The following is a 16,696-nucleotide window of genomic DNA, read 5'->3' as shown; positions in this document are numbered from 1 at the left end:
ATATACTTTGTAAAACTCTTGAACGAATTAGGAAATGTCTGGACAATCTTGTATAGCATTTACAGCTGCCAGATATGTTATTTTTTTTTCTGTCCTCCTTTTGCAGAACTGCCTTATTCGTGAGACGCCCAGGGGGCGCGAGGCCCTAGTGACGGATTTTGGCCTGGCCCGGGAGGTGGTGGAAGTGCCAGTGAAGAACGCGGAGAGGAAACTCTCCCTAGTGGGCTCTGCCTTCTGGATGGCACCGGAGATGCTTCGAGGAGAGCCCTATGACCGAAAGGTATGCCGGGAGGTCCTCGGAGTAAGGGAGTGGCTCTACTATGCTTATGTAACTAGATTTCCCGTTGAATTGGGGGGTGCAGGATATAAACCGTCCTTCGAAGTCCAACTTTATCACGTGCACTGCCATCTAAGGTGGGCTCAAAGAGGCATGTCAGCCAAGGGGGTGGGCTCTAAGACCATGTATTGGCCTTCGCCTGCGTTATGGGTCTGAGGCAAAGCTTAATGAGTGTACCAGAAAGTGATATAACAGAATTTAAGATCTGTTAGTCATTTCGGCCTCCTTTGACTGTAAGATAAAATGGCACCCCAAAGGATGAAATAGAAAATAAAAACTCAGCAGGGTAATGCCAATTGAAGAAGATGCGTTGCAGGGTGGAATATTGGCTTAGGGAGACGCTCAGCATTCATTATGCAGTGTTATGGTGAAGCAGCCATTTTGTAACCATGCCCAGGGCCCTCTTCTGTTATGTTAAACCCAATGGCTGCACAGAAGGTGCTAGCAGGTACTGTCTTGATCAAAGTGCAGACTGCCATTAAGGGTTAAGGGACATTGACCCAGTTAGTACCCTCTCCCACAGGGCACTAAAGCAGTTAGATCCTGCCTGCAGTGCCAGGTTCAAGTCTTAACCCTCGATTATGAAGCACACAGCAAACTCTTAGTGTTTAATGTGTGCAATTTAATTAAATAAGGGTAAAAATAATTGGTTTAAACATTTAAAAGATGTCCACTGGGTTGAAGAGGACCAAGCAGCAGCATAAACAAGCATTGCCAATGCCAACAATTTGGGCTTTTGTGTAGGCATGCGAAATGCATTTTCCAGCTACTGGCAAAGTGGTAGTAATTAGCCATCTATGGACACCGAACCATAGTTCCAACATCAAGTTGGACACCGAACTTGCAGCCCTGAAACATAAGTGCAGGGCAGCAGAACAGAAGTGGCAAACCTCTGGCTCATCCTCTGATAAACTGGCCTGCCGATTGATACAAAGGCAATACAGACACTCCATCTGTGCCAAGAAAAGAGCCCACCTTCAGGCACAGGTTTCCAGTGCATTCAATAACACGGCTGAACTTTTCAAGATCTGCAGGGAACTAGCCAACCCCTCCTCAGCCTCCTCCTCCCCTTCTCGCTCTAAGTCCCTCTGCAATGCACTGGCCTCGCACTTTGCCTCCAAAACCCAGGACATGCTTACCTCCCTTCCTACTCCCCCTCACAACCGGTCCTATAACCCCTCACCTTCATCCCCACTGCCCCCTCCCTCCTCCTTCTCCTGCTTCACCCAGTCACACCTGAAGAAGTTACCAGAGTTGTCCGCTCCATGAAGGCCTTTCTAAGCAGGGTTTCTCCTGCTCATCCAGGACCATCAAGGATAACATTGGCTCCCTTGCCCCTGCTCTCGCTGATTTCCCCATCACTCTTTCATCACAGGATCTTTCCCCTTCTCCCTTAAACACTCCATTGTGCGCCCACTCCAGAAATAACCTTCATCAGATCCTACCTGCCCTTCCGACTACCGTCCTAGTTCCATCACCTCCTTCCTGGGGAAACTGCTGGAGAAGTTGGTTTTGCCCCAGCTCAGCTCACACACTGAACTTGTTGGGGTTCTCCATGACCATCAATCCGGATTCCGAGCATCCAGAGGCACGGAAACTGCTCTTCTGAACACCCGTGAAGAACTGCTTGCATTTCTGGACTCAAACTCCCCTGCTGTCCTCATCCTACTCGATCCCTCCACTGCCTTTGACACAGTCATCCATTCCATCCTCATACAAAGGCTCCACGATGCCCTTGGTATCTCGGAACGGGCACTGGACTGGCTGACATCTTTACTACTGACCGCTCTTCCCAAGTCATCCTCTGCACTTTCTCCTCGCCTTCTTCCCTCTCCACCTGTGGTGTCCCCCAGGGCTCTATCCTCTCCTCATGGCTTTCACATCTACCTTGCTCTGCTTGCACGCCTCATCTCCTCCTCTTCAAATTTCAAGTGTTATTCAGATGACTCGCATCTCTTTTTCAAACTCTCTGCCGACACTCTTTCACCCTCCATCTTCCCTGACTGCCTATCTGCCATCCAGTCCTGCTGCACCGCCAATGATCTTTGCCCCAACGCCTGCAAAACCGAGATCATTCCCATCGGGACACCGGCTCCCTCCTTCTTCCCTTCACTCTGGCCTTCTGCTTTGGGCTCTCCCCCCTGCACACCCTTCTGAAGCCAGAAACCTTGGAGTCATCTTCAACTCCTCCCTCCCACTCGGGACATTGCCAAGAAGTCCTACTTTCAGCTCTTCCTTCTCAAAGGAATTCTCCTTTTTCTCACTTTCCCCCAGAGGCTAAATGTGACCCCAATTGGCCCAGCTCCTGTCTATCTGCACTTGCACTCACACCCTCCACCCTGGCTGCTCGCACTTACACCCCTCACGGCTCCTGGGCGTGTAGCACTCAACATTCCTAGCACTTCATCTGTGGCTCACCCGTGAGCTCAGACTCCACAGCACTGACCCCTGCCTTCTTCCTTGTTGCACTTGCATGTTCTGAATAATCACAAGGCATAATAGGTTCGTCCCGTTTCCCTCACCCCCCACTGCTCTTATGTATTGTATATAATGTATTTTCCACTCCTGCTCCCTCCTTGGCCTGCGGGAGCTCTGAAACAGTATTTCTTATTGTATAAGAGCCTAACAAGCAAACAATAAACACATAAATCTATGGTAGCTGCTGCAAAATGGTGCAAGCACCCAGGAAAATAAAAAGAATATCTTGGCAAATGGCTAATGCTATACACAAGCCAAAACTGTTGGCTTTGCCAATGCTTGTTTTTAACATGCCATCAGTGAAGCACATAGTGCTTATAAATTGATTGGCTTTATAAAGCTATCTTAAAGAGATCCCAGTAGAATGGGATTTGTGCGGGAAGTGGGTGAGATTTGGTAAAGGGATTACCCTGGCCGTGGGCAGTCAATAGGTGGATAAATAACCAGACAACACCTACAAGCTTTGTGTCCCTCCTCTTAAGCCATTTATCCCTAGCTGTACTCTAATGCAATAGTTAGCACCAGTTAATAGCCAAAACTAAAAAGGGGAGAAGTCCCCATTCCCTTTGTGCCATTAGGTGAACTGGGAGCAGAGCATAACCATCTGATGACTGAAGAGGTGAAGGAGAGAAGCTGTTACAGGATGGGGGAGTAAGGAGTGAAGCCATGTAGGAGCCGGGCTCCAGTGGACAGTGGCGTACCCTTTTACCTAACACTATGAATCATTGTGGCCATGACCGCCAAGCTGGCTATTTCTGTTCAGCCCTGAGATTGGCATTACGAAGCAGCAGGTGGGTGGGTATGGGAGTCAATGATGTGCCACACCATACTCACTTTGCCCCCAGAACATTGCCATGTCCACATCCTATTGGCTGCTGAAATGGCCTAATGCTGTTCACATCCGGTAACGTCGCTCCATGTGACATCACACTGTCATCTGCTTCCATGGCCTGTCCCATTACCCCTTGTGTTGCCCCATTTCACTCGGATTTCCCCAGAAATGCCCCACGCCACCTCTTGAACTGCCCCAAGCCACGTCTTGCTGCCCCTGTAGTGCCCTACCGTGGCATTGGGGTCATCAGAACTGCTTAATTTCTCTTTCCATTGACCCACTTTAGTGCCTGTCCCATGTCATGCCCATCTCTCTAGTCTCTGCCAAAGCGTACTCACATGCAAGGTTTAGCGTAATGCGTGCCCCGCCACACATGGGGGTACCTACTGGCATATGCTATATCCCCAAAGAGTGGATGTTGCACTGTGGGGGTGATCCCGAAGGCTCAGCCTGACAGCTACTGCATTCGGGCCCTAATCCACATAGCGTTTTCCTATGGGGTTTTGCCATTATAAAACGCTTCTGCGAATTAGGCCCTTAGTATGTGCCAGGCTGAATTCCAAGGAGCGGCCTGTCCCGCACTATTGGCTCCACCATAATGGGCAGGGGGACACATCTGCAGTGTTATTGTATGTTTTTAAGTTCTTTGCTTCCCTGTGTAATCTTAGACCCCCCCCCCCTTTCCTTCTCTTCCAGGTTGATGTCTTTTCCTTCGGCATAGTCCTGTGTGAAATACTGGGCCGCATCCCTGCAGACCCGGAAGTGCTGCCTAGGACACAGGTAATATATATAACCCCGTCACATAATCACTGTCATCGTCTACTTATGTTATTGAATAGCCACGGGATGAAATATATGCCGTACTAACGCAATGGCGAATTATTGGTATGTCTGAGCATTCTTGGTCCAACACGGAAAATAAAATGCATGTTACGAACAGCCACCTCTCCTACCCCGAATTTATTTTTACCAGTTTTTTTTTATACACGAACTTCTATCTGCCAACCACCATATGTGGAGGACCTTACTGCAGAGGCTTCGCGAACCCATATACAATTACTGACACAACTGATGGCTAGAAAACGTGAGCGATGGGCAAGTCACTATTATTTGTATGGTCATTAGGGTAATTATTGCGCGCGGGCCTGGCTTCGGGAAGTAATATCACTGACCTAGTAGCTGGCCTGATGCCGAATAAAAAAGCTGTTTCCTTTGTCCTGGGCACATTTTGTTTTCAGTATTTTTCCATTTTATTATATTGGGTATCTATTGAGCGCGGACCAAGCTTCACGAGGCAGTAGAGTGTTGCACATAAGAGGTTAATAGGATTGCACTTTATGGCAGTGGTGGAAATGGAAAATAATTGGTGGGGGATCCTACAAGGGCCGGGGTGGGGGCGGACTTTGGGGGGGGGGCGGTGCCAAGGAGGCATGGTTTAGGGGGGCAGAGCTGGCAGTTGGCCTCCGATCAAATGAAATGTCCAAAATAATAGTTCAAAGCGGTGTAATTTCTTTCATGCTGCTTCTTTTCTAAACTATTTATCAATTCCACTTTAAACCACTTCCATGGCACTGTTGATGAGTTACTTCACTATGCAGATAATAGTTTTGACCAGTGTTGCTGAGTAAATATTCTTTAAAATGTACAATTTGCATCCCATTTTATAAAAGAAATCTCCCTTGGGTACTATTAAACAGGGTCAGAAAAGGAATGAATTGCCATTTACAACTGTGGGACACTTTTTCATTGGTGCCCGAGACCATTTTATGGCCCAGTCCGACAGGCACATGTACATGGGAGCAAATGGTAACAGCCATCTGTGCCACTAAACTACTAACAGCAATGTTAGCCTGCACTGTGATCTGAGCTCATGCAGAGGAGTAGTTTAATCAGACTGTGAAAGAATCTTTAAGAAGAGCAATGACTCTAGCTAATGGTGAAAGAGCAGATCATCTCTGGGGAAATCTTGGTTTAAACCGAGGGATTGTCCTGCAACCTCATTCTTAAAAACTGCTGATTTTTGTTCGCCATAAGCAACATTTTCTTTTACTTGAACCTCACCCAGAACAGCTCCTGCAGCTCCCCTCTGAAAGCATTTGGGTTGCTGCATCGTGTGGGATAATTTCAATGTTAATAGGGGTATTTATTCATGCAATGTTTGTCGGTTACAGGTAGGTATCCGACAAACATTGCATAAATAAATAAACCGGGTTGTGCCTAAGGACTGCAACTTCCTCTTGTGACCCCTTGCACAGGGTCACCAGAGGAAGTTAGTTTGCTTTTCCTGCAGCTGTAACCTGTATCAAAGTGAGTCAGAGTGCAAGTCTTGTGTCAAAGAATATACACACACACATACCTGCAGAGAGGCAAAGCTGCCTACAATGCACGCCAAATACCCACACCCCACTACACCTCCCCTCCCATCAGAATGCAGGCACGAAACCATTCAGTGACTATTGGCCCATCATTAGCAGTTTGTGCGCTACATTCTGAATGGAGGGGCTGCTCATGGCGACAATGTGCTGCTCTGCCCCCCTTCTCCATGCTGTTGAGGGCACTTTCTCCCCACCCCCCAGCGCAGAGCATGGGTTTGGGGCGGCTGACTCTGTCTGGATCCGAGATCCGGCTACACATCTGGTGCCGGATCTTGGATCCGGCGAGAGCCGGCCCAAATACCAGTGCTGCTTTATGGTACAAAATTACAATAGGGCTTTGTTATATTAGATTTAAGCAAAAGGAGCAGTCACTAGGCCAGCTGGGGTGCGAGGGGTCAAAGTACAGTCCCTTCCATCCCGCAGAAGGACTTTCAATGTTATTTGAGCGTGGACATTATCTTACAAACATCTGTATCTGGAAAAAGGTTTAGTTCTTATAGTGGATCGATGCCTATTGCCCCAGTTTGCTTATTTGGGGCATGAAGATCACTTTGTGATCTCTGTAACATTGTTGTCAGGAGTACACCAGTTGGATTTAAGGTTTTTGTTGGAAGGATGGCTCATTGTGTCTATTTTTTTTAAAAAGGCCAGCTTTTGAGCGGGGAGAGGCGATGTTGAAGATAGTGGAAACCTTGCTAGTTTTCTGCACACTGAACAGCTTCTTGGTAGTTTTGTGTGCATTCGCACTACTGGGTGTGCAGGTGTGTGTGATCCTGAGCAAGGACTGCTTGTAATCGAGGTCATGGCTTTAGCATGCCATGCAGAGTTGCAAGGCGTGCCAGTGCATGTTTTGACTATGCCCTGTCTTTTCAGGTGTTGCAAGTCTTTGGTTTGCCAGATGTTGGGCGTAGCTATGGAATATTCAGTATGTGGTGGCCATAGGGGAGCAAAAAGAGTGTTTGTGACCCTTTTTGTCACCTGACGGACAGCTGTTTGGGGGAAAGTTAGATGATTAAGATTTCGTCCAGCAAAATAGTGAGCTGAAGGTCATTGAAGTTTCTAATCGGCAGTGAAGGGCCTCGTCTCTGGCATCAGCAAGGTCAGTGATCAGTTTCTTCTACCAGCTGTGAATGAATGAATGAGTGTGACCAGTTCATGATAAGGTTAGCTAACCCAATAGTAATCTTGCTAGTAGGCGTGCCAAGGGTTGTCTGCCAATATGTTCTCAATGCTGAGGAGGCGCATTCATTCTAAAAGGTTTAGCAAAAGTTGAACCGGGTTTGTTTCTTTTAAAGTAAAGAATGTGATTTTTGGAGGTGGGTGTAGAAGGACTTAGATAGACAAGGAGGTTAGGCTGGTGATGCATTTGAATAGGAGGTGCTCAATTAGCTCGATAATGAGCCCAACAAGAGACTTGCAGGATATGGAGTTTGCAAAGAGGGTTATACAATAGGTGTCCCTTTTTTGCAAATGACTTTCTATTTGGGTTGAAGTGGTCTGTGGGAAAATGTATGGATTGGTCAATGAACCAAGTCTTTCTGTGGGTTGGAGTTGCATGCAATTGCTGGTGATCGGGACATGGCTGTTGGGAGCGTTTTTTATGGTCTATTTTCTGCAAAGTTGGGACTGCGCGGCCCTTCATTGCTGAGGGACCTGCTGGCATGACCTTTCAGGATTTTATCTAAGAAAGCTTACCTGCTAGGAATAATGAGCACATCACTAGTCCAAGGTCCCGTTATGAAGGAAAGGCTTAATTCAAAGCCACCCGAGGTATATGGGACATTACTAATCTTATTATTCTGCCACACGTGTTCTGATATGTCTGTTTATCTTCCCCTTGGGACGGTGTACAGTGAATTCTACAAGGGGCGAGAAACCTACATCTTCCAGGAAGTGTACAAGGCCTATCAGTCCCAACATCCAAGAAGATACTTGTCACACCCACTGTACATCCATAAAGCGTTCTGAATCCACCTAAAAGCAGCGAGTGCGCTGTACAAAATCACTAAATAAATAAAAAGGGACCTATGTTGTGCTGAAAACATGCATAACAAAATATGCATTTTTGTAATACAACTATTAGCCTTTCAAGACTACTTGCTTTTTTAACAGAAAAGAAATGGAATGAGCAGACTATCTCGGGAGGATAGCTCAGGGGAACGTGCTCGTCTTGAAAGCAAGACGACACTGAGCACCACAGGTTCGATCCCGGTCCGTGCTTAGAAACCTCCTGGGTATTAAGTGCGTTATAAATAACCTATCATATCCAAACCCACTGCGTAAATTATTCCCTCTCCCTCTGTCATGTACATTTCAGATTGAATACAAACTGTGACTTCAGGGAAGAAGCTAGCATGGTAGAAAGGGGACGAGACCGTGAAAGAAACAGAAACGTTAGGGGTGTTCACCTGTAAGGCACATGACCGCAGTACTCGCGAGAATAAACTGTTCATCCGACAGGAAATAGTAAATTGGGTCCCACAAAACAATATGGAGTGTTTAAGTGACTGAGGCTGTGTGCTTTCATCCTCTGTCTTGCTCCTCCACAAAACAATATGGAGTGTATAAGTGACTGAGGCTGTGTGCTTTCATCCTCTGTCTTGCTCCTCCACAAAACAATATGGAGTGTTTAAGTGACTGAGGCTGTGTGCTTTCATCCTCCGTCTTGCTCCTCCACAAAACAATATGGAGTGTATAAGTGACTGAGGCTGTGTGCTTTCATCCTCCGTCTTGCTCCTCAAGTGCACGGTCTGGATGTAAAGTAAAAGGGGCGATGAGACGCCTCTAGGAATCTGCCCTTGCCATTCAGATTCTTTGCCTCTCGTTGCTGGTATGATAAAGTGAACTGCCACCGTGTGCTTGTGGTAATGCCTACACGCGGGCTTGCTTGAATCCTAATTTGTCTGTGTCTTTCCCTGACCATCATAGGCATTGTGGATGTAGAAGTACATTGTTTACTGGACTTGCCATCCATCTTATTTATGAGGAATATTGTCCCGTAGACCTAACATTGTTCATGTGAAAGATAGTGAATGTCGAGACGTTTCTTCTGGCTAATGAAACCTCCTGTTTATCAGAGACCACCATGAGCCTTTTTCTATACTGGTACTAACCAACCTCAAGGCATTATGCGTTTTTTTACCTTAAAAAAGGCAAGTGCACGGCTGGCACCGCCACCAGAGGTTGTGGTTTTGGGTAATATCACTGGATACCCTGCTACACCTGCTCATGGTACAGGGGCCCTGAGCCGTTGTTCCATGAAAGCAGCATCTGAATCATCTTGCCAGGGAAGCCAGGGAAGCAGGCAGGAAGGGAATCCATGGCGACTGTTGTGGCTGAGTGGAATATAGAATGCGGCTGAACGGAACATGGAACCGGGTCTCCAGGGAAGAATAGAATGGGGCTGGGGGAAGGGGAGCGAGCGAGCGAGGGAGATGAGGTTGAGAGTTCCGAAAAGCGAATAAAAGACTGTAGGCATGGAACCAGTCTCTGGGTTGTTATTTAATGATATACCAGCTAATTGTAATTGTGTAAACTAAGATACAAGAGTGACAATCACCCGGTACAAAGGAGAAGCAAAAAGCAATGCCAGAAGCAACTTCCAAGAAAGGCTAAATATATTGAAAAACAGATTGTACGAAGATCTTTCAGCCCTTTGCCTGAGGGCAAGTTGCTGTATCCATAAACCCTCAACTTGAGGGCCTAGGAGTAGCATAAGGCTGTGGGTGACGTTTTTTAACTGTCACAAAGCTTGCCGGAGATCAAGAAAAGGCCAGACCTAAAGCTCCCTTTTAACAGATATTTGTGTATAATTTAGATCTGCAGGAGAACTGAGGATAGAGTAGGTGCATAAAACTCTATCTTTAGCAGCAAGTGGTATCTCTACGGCTCCCCCAATCTCCTCTCCCTTCCTCCTCCCTTTGTTTATTAATTTCAGGATGAAGTACTACATCAATGCCTGCTGAGGTTGAAAAGTAAATACAAAAGTTGAAACAAATGTCCTCACGTTCCTTATCAAGCCCTGGTTTTGTTCTTATGGGTAGGTTGACATATTGTGCCAGACATGGTGAAAAATGTGAGGGCTGGCTCACTGAAAACAGCTTAAAGAACTCATGGTAGAAAGTCTCTCATACTGTTCCCTTCCCCTTAGGGAGTTCTCATGGCCTTTCTCCGTCACTCCGTCTTTGGGCGATGAGCACCTCTTATGAGCTTCCTGCTTTCGTGGTGATGCCTTTTGCTGGTTTTCTACGGTCGGGAGGTCATTTCCTCATTCCTTATATCCGGCAGGTTGCTACTTATGACATCTCTGTGAACAATGCTGGACCCGAGAGTCCTTTGCAAGTGTCCAGAGAACAAGGCGGAAAGGAGGCGGAGCCTAAATATCCACTGTGTTCTATTCATAGGGCTCAAACCTATTCTCATTGCTGGCTGCATGCATACAGAACTGTCCTGTGCTTTGAAAATGGTGTCACTCTTGTCCCTTTTTAAGGCAGCTCGATACCCTTACACGCACATCTGTGCTTGAAAGTCTGGATAACTGGCAGCCGGACTACTGGAAATTGAGCCAGCATTTATAAAGGAACGTTCTCCTGGGAGAATTTTTCGACTACAATTGGAGAACCCTTATCTGAATCTTTCTTCTCCTAAGTATGAACAACATTAAGTCAATAGCTTTAAAAAAAAACATGTTTTAAACGAAAAAAAAGATTTAGAAAAACGTATAGTACAAGTGTACCGCCAGAACGCTTTGCCCAAAGATGATTGGTCTGTAACAATACTAGTGCGTAATAAAGGTCTTTGAACTATAAACAGCACATTTCATCTGTGCATTTATCCTGTTTGGACAGCCAACACGTGTCTCGACAGAATTGTCTTTCTCAAGGCTGTTTACAAGTGAGAAGGTGGGTCAATAAATATCATTCCAGACACGAGAGTTATAGAATCCATAAATAAATATTACAATTGTATGGTATTAACATATAAGACATATAAGACAAAAGTACATACCATTGATGTGAATTGAGGGAGGGGCATAAAGGAAAGAAAGTAAATACATACACATGTTAGTCCATGTTCTCACTGGCCACTGCCATGCATATTTGCAGTGTAAGACTCTATCATCAATGTGTAACATCTCATACAATGGGACTGCCAAATCCCTGTGACGCACACAAGTGCGCACAGGGCTGACAGGCATGCCAGGACCCGGAAGTGGCCGCGACGGAGAACGGGTGTGTGTGTTGCGGGATTGTGTGTGCGTTTGTTTATTTTCAGGGAGTGTGAGGAGGGGTGCTCAAGGAGGGGTGCTCGTGGGAAGGGGGGGTTGAAACCCCTGATTTTGAACAAATCCCATCGGGGGAGGGTGTGGATTGTGGACGAGGCATTGTGGGTTTTCGCTTTATGTAGGCTGCCAAAACCGGCCAAAAAAACGGTATTTTTGTTGGGCAACCTATAAAAAGCGAAATCATCACCTAGACCGCGCTTGCTAGCCGTGACTTTCTCTACGTAGTTATTTATCCGCATCCTCTACAGTTGACACTACTTCATCAAGTGAAAGAACATTTCCCCTGTGGGCTCAGAAGACACCAGGACAAGGCTCTTGCCTAACAATCTGTTCTCCTCTGATGTGACTTCTACCTGTGTGTTGCCTGGTTTTTTCTTATCTATGTTGTTTTCAGTGTCTTCTCAGCGGTCATTGTGGCCTCTGCAGCCCAGCTTGTCCTGTCGTAGCTTCTAGGAAGGCCTTCCATATACTTGACGCCCAACGATTGACTTTGCACTTCATTGCTTAAAAGGGAAAAGGTGCTCCTTTTTAGAATGCAGTCATGCTGCCATTTAGAACCAAATCCCCATTCACCGGAGCAATTCGTCTCTACTCTAACAGATCTAGCAAAGACCTGTGAATTTCCGGTAAGGGTAAGGGCAAGGGCTAGGAGAAACTTTGTGATCTTTCCTAAGTGCTGGGGGAGTTGCAGAGTGCAGACTGTGCCCCAAGTGGCCTATGCTGCAAAGCACATTGTGCAAAGAATGGTGTTTGATACACAATAAAAGCTGGCGCTTAAACCCTGATCACTTTCTTCATAAAAGTGCCCAGTGAGTCCAATAGGAGGCTGGTACAAGCACTGGGGGCCGAGATCTGGCTCCTAAAGGATCTCCTCACTCATACAGTACAACGTTCTGCCACCATTTGCCCAGCATTTCGCATGACACACTACTTGTCTTCAAGCCATGGTAGTGTCTCAAACACTCATGGAGAAGACTGTACAGGGAGCTTAGCCCGTGAACGGCCCTCCGCGTCAGTCCCTTCCTCACCATCTAGACTGGTCTATGGCTTCAAACAGCTTCATCACAGCTGGACCGCGATCAGCTTTTAGAAGTGGATCCCTCCCGTTGCTCCTTACTTACTTTTTTTAAAAAAATGATACCAGCGTTTCTTTACGTCGATTAAAGTCTGCTTTGGAACAGAAATGCTGCTAGTACATTGGGCAATTGAATTCCTCATGGCATTCTTTTCACCGATTGAAGTACAGTGCGTCTGGGCTCCAAACAACATTGTCTAGAGAGGAACTACCTCTTCTGCTGAGACTTGAAGAGCCCTTTCTGAAAATGTGCTTTCTCTTCCCAGAGAACGCTCTTTGAGGAGGCTATCATGGCGGCTGTTCCCACTCCTTATGTTTATATTTATGTTCATTAGGTTTATATAGCGCTTTAATCCAAAGCGCTTTACAATATAACAACAAGGTACAATAATGAAAGAAGCATATATACAATCATGAAACAAACCGTTGAGACAATATATATAACAATTTACATAGATGGAGGGGAAGAGGGAAGGGTGAGGAGGCGGGGGGAGGTGGTCAGGGAGGAAGGAGTGATTTCCAGAATCTGATTCAAAATCAAGTGGGTGAGAGAACGAAGGTGAAGGGGGAAGAAAGGGAATGGGAAGGGGACAGGGGAGCTGGGGAGGAGAGATGGTCAGGAAGGAAAATCAGGGGGGAGTGGAGAAGAAGGGCTTGGAAGGAGTAGGAGGTGGGGATGGAGTGGGTAGAGATAGGTAAGGAGTTCCAATGTAAGGGGGCTAAGAGCTGAAAGAAACCGAAGCATGAGGAAGCACATGGGGACGGGGGTACAGTCAGGAAGAAGAGGTCAGCCGAGTGGAGAGAACTGGAGGGAGTGTAAAATGAGAGGAGAGAAGAGAGATAGGGGGGGCAGAGGAATTGAAATTTAAGTTGGGAGAGAAAGGGAAGCCATCCAAGGTGAGAGAGTGAGGAGGAAATAGAGTCACGAGGACCGAGGAGACAGAGTATGACACTGCATCTCTAGCCCAATACCTTCCTGCAAGACTAGCAGCCAACAGTAGCACTGCATCACTGTCACCAGACACACCGATCGGACACTGCAGAGATTCCAATGCGTTATTCCAGTTCACTCTCCACCATGTGCACCGGTGTTACCCAGCCTTTGACCGATCACATTTCTGAGCGCAAGTGCCTTACGCATGCATTAACGGACACTTACCAGCAGCGGATCTGCAGCAACGCAACCCTGAATAGCCGGGCGCAGCCTTCAACATTGGATGCAAATATCTACACCAACATGGCCTACATCAGAACACTGTCCCCATCTGTCCAGTATGCCCAAGATATTAAAGGGGAATCTCATAAACCGTTATCTAAAATGGGGGCACTTGAGCATTTTATGAGATATTTTACCAACTGATGGATTGACCTCGGAATTTGTCGATATTCGGAAAGAAGTTTGTATCTATGTAGACGTGTAAGTTGAAGTTTGTTTCAGCTCTTATCGGGATTTTCACAAAATTTCATTTATCACTCTCAATACACTTTAAGATCTTTTCACACTCTTGTACATAGCTTGAAATAACATAGGAAGCATTATCCCGATATGTATGTATATTATATGTAGACCAACATACAAATAATTTTTTCGTTTAGTTTAAAATGATATGGAACCATTTTAGCTTGTTCCACTGTATTATAGATTCCTGTGAGGGTATACCTAACTATAATGTTACGGGTGCTATCAGGACAGAGTTTGGGAGACCCAGAATTTTTCTCCACACTAGACCTTCCAATTGGGATAATGTTTGTTCCATTGATAGTGTTGATAACTTTAGCACATATAGCAATGATGGTATTATTTTTCCCATATAAAACCTAGAGGGACACATTGAAATCTGCCAGATTTTAATTTTATTTTATGCATTTTGGCTAAGAATGTTTATCGTGAATAGAAACGCCCAAATATAGTACTTTAGGTACCAGGGATCATTGTTCCCCTCTCTATTCCAGAAGAATATTTCACTTATTTAGCAGGATGACTGATTTTTGTTCGTTTGTTTTAATGTCATTTGACTTCATGTCGGCTTCAAGGCCAGTCAATGCTCGTAATCCTATTTGCGTCCAATCAAAGATCATTATGTCATCTACAAATAAGAGCATGTGCAGGTGTCCCAATTCTGATGGGAATGACTTTATGGTGACCATTGCTGTTACCATATCAGATAAATATAAGATAGTGTTGGAGCTAAAAGGCATCCTTGGCGTAAACCCACATCGGTGAGAAGTGCTTTATTTAACACTCCTTTTCCTTCTAATCTGTTTTGTACTGATCCTGTGTAATTTCATGATCATTTTAAGCAATCTTTCCGGTATACCCCACATACACATCATATTCCATATATGAATAATTGGAAAATTGGATTACGGTTCCAGCTTGCTCCAGGGAGCCAACAAAGGAGAATTAAAGCGACTGCAGACTGTTCAAAACAATGCTGCTAGAGTGGTGGAAGGCATGCGAATGAGGGATCATATCTCAGCGGCTAGCCGAGCATTACACTGGCTTCCAATAGCAAGCAGGATATCCTTCTGCATGCTATGTATCATGCATAAATGCCAATATGGCACCGGTCCAGGATACCTATGTAATCGACTGACATGGCTACCAGCACGCACGGCTTTTAAGATCCAACAATGTGGGTCTCCTGCAGATTTCCAGAGCTAAGCTAGAAATGGTGGCACATGGGTATTTTTGTTATATGACTCCGAAAAAAATGGAACACCCTCCCACCAGATCTGAGGGTATGCCACTCATTCCCCAAGTTAAAAAAAACTCTGAAAACACTTTTATTTGTATGATTTTACTCCTCTTTACTCCTATTCACCCTGGTTTGTATTGCTTTGTAATTTGCCAGCTCCCGCTTCGGTATCGATTGCCAGTGAAATGTCATGTCTGGCACTGGATGTTTAAGATAGTCATCCATGCAGGTAGACCCCATATAATATGTACGAGTATGTGAATTGACAGAGCTAGAAAGTCTGGTCTCGCTGCAGCTTCAAGGGAGACGTGCTGCTTTAATCAGGAATCACAGCGAGCTCCACTAACCAGAGGGACCCTTTGATCCACAACAGACAGCAAGATGAGTGAGACTCTGTCCTCTGCATTTCTTTACATGGTCGGTTGTATTTTGTAGTGTGCTAGAACTGTTTGCTGTGATAATAATAAATTAGATATTTTTATACAACTGGACTGGACAGTCCCTTTTATCATTGGGTAATTGTATTTTCGCTGCGTTGCAACTAACCAACGATCCACAACCTTTCGCAGATAAGCCTGCCGTTCTGTCCACGTTACCATAATTGGACAAGGAGTTTTATAATTTGCTTGTGTTTCCAATCTGTTTGCGTCCCTTCTGGTTTACTAGAGGCATGGGGCTGAATGATGGATTAGAAACTGATATTCATCCCTGGACCTCTGTTGACCCGGATGTTAATTCGTCATATAAAGCCTGTTTGATGTTTGGACTGTTTTCCCACCACTTTTGTTGCCCAGTCGCTTAATTTGTCCAGTAATATGGAAACAAAGATATTAAAAGTAGGATCCAAAAGAGAGATTGGATGGTAATCATCAGGCTTTTGTCAATCGCCCTTTAAAAAAAAAAAAAAAGAATGGGGACAATAAAGATTTTCCTCCAAGTTTTAGGAAAAACTTTATTCGTATATTTTGGAATAGTGTCCACAAAATGTTGCTATTGCCTTTTAGTACCAGGTTAGGAAGGCCGCCGGGTCCCATCGCTCTGGAGTTCGTTTGTACCGAAAAGGTCCCAGACAAAGCTTCAAGTGAGTCCGGGTTAAATACCAGATTCATATTGGTAGTTTTCCCCAAACCTGTTTGTTTTATTTATTTATTTAATATGTTCACAGCCAACAAAGGCTTTACATATAAAAAGTCATCAAGACAAACTTCAATTTCACCACATTAAATCAATTTACATCAGAGAAAATCACATTAAATCTTATTCTATAAAAACAGTGTGCCAGCAGACAATTCCGTTCAAATAGATAAAATAAACTCATATAAATTTATCAAGTGAAACATTAGATCCATATCCTTTCCATATAAAAGAGATTGCCATATGTCATACATGTCCTCGTTATTGCTTCTTTTGTCGAACGCTTTCAGATATTTAAATCTTAAGAAGTTGAGACTCTCGATGTGACATATAATATGTTCCGCAGATTCTATGGCTGATGTACCACATAGTCTACACAATCTGAAGTGCATTACAGTACACAATTGTGCTCCCATGACTTTCAATGTCTCACGCATATTAAATTTAAAAAGGAGGTAGTGCCTGATATGTTGGTTTTGTCA

At 45.1% G+C, this 16,696-nt stretch overlaps 1 protein-coding gene across 1 annotated transcript in view; it reads left to right on the top strand.

Annotated features, from left to right (window-relative positions):
• Positions 1-16,696, top strand: part of LOC138471872 (dual specificity testis-specific protein kinase 2-like) — a 516,102-nt gene that overhangs the window by 402,762 nt on the left and 96,644 nt on the right. The window contains exons 6-7 of the mRNA XM_069609731.1: positions 107-280; positions 4,344-4,427. Of these exons, the coding sequence (XP_069465832.1) occupies positions 107-280; positions 4,344-4,427 (258 nt within the window). The remainder of the gene's footprint in view (positions 1-106; positions 281-4,343; positions 4,428-16,696) is intronic.

This window comes from Ambystoma mexicanum, chromosome 8, assembly GCF_040938575.1.
Source record: "Ambystoma mexicanum isolate Mex_15411 chromosome 8, UKY_AmexF1_1, whole genome shotgun sequence".
In the NCBI taxonomy this organism is placed as follows: domain Eukaryota; kingdom Metazoa; phylum Chordata; class Amphibia; order Caudata; family Ambystomatidae; genus Ambystoma; species Ambystoma mexicanum.
This window is presented reverse-complemented; position numbering and strand designations above follow the sequence as displayed.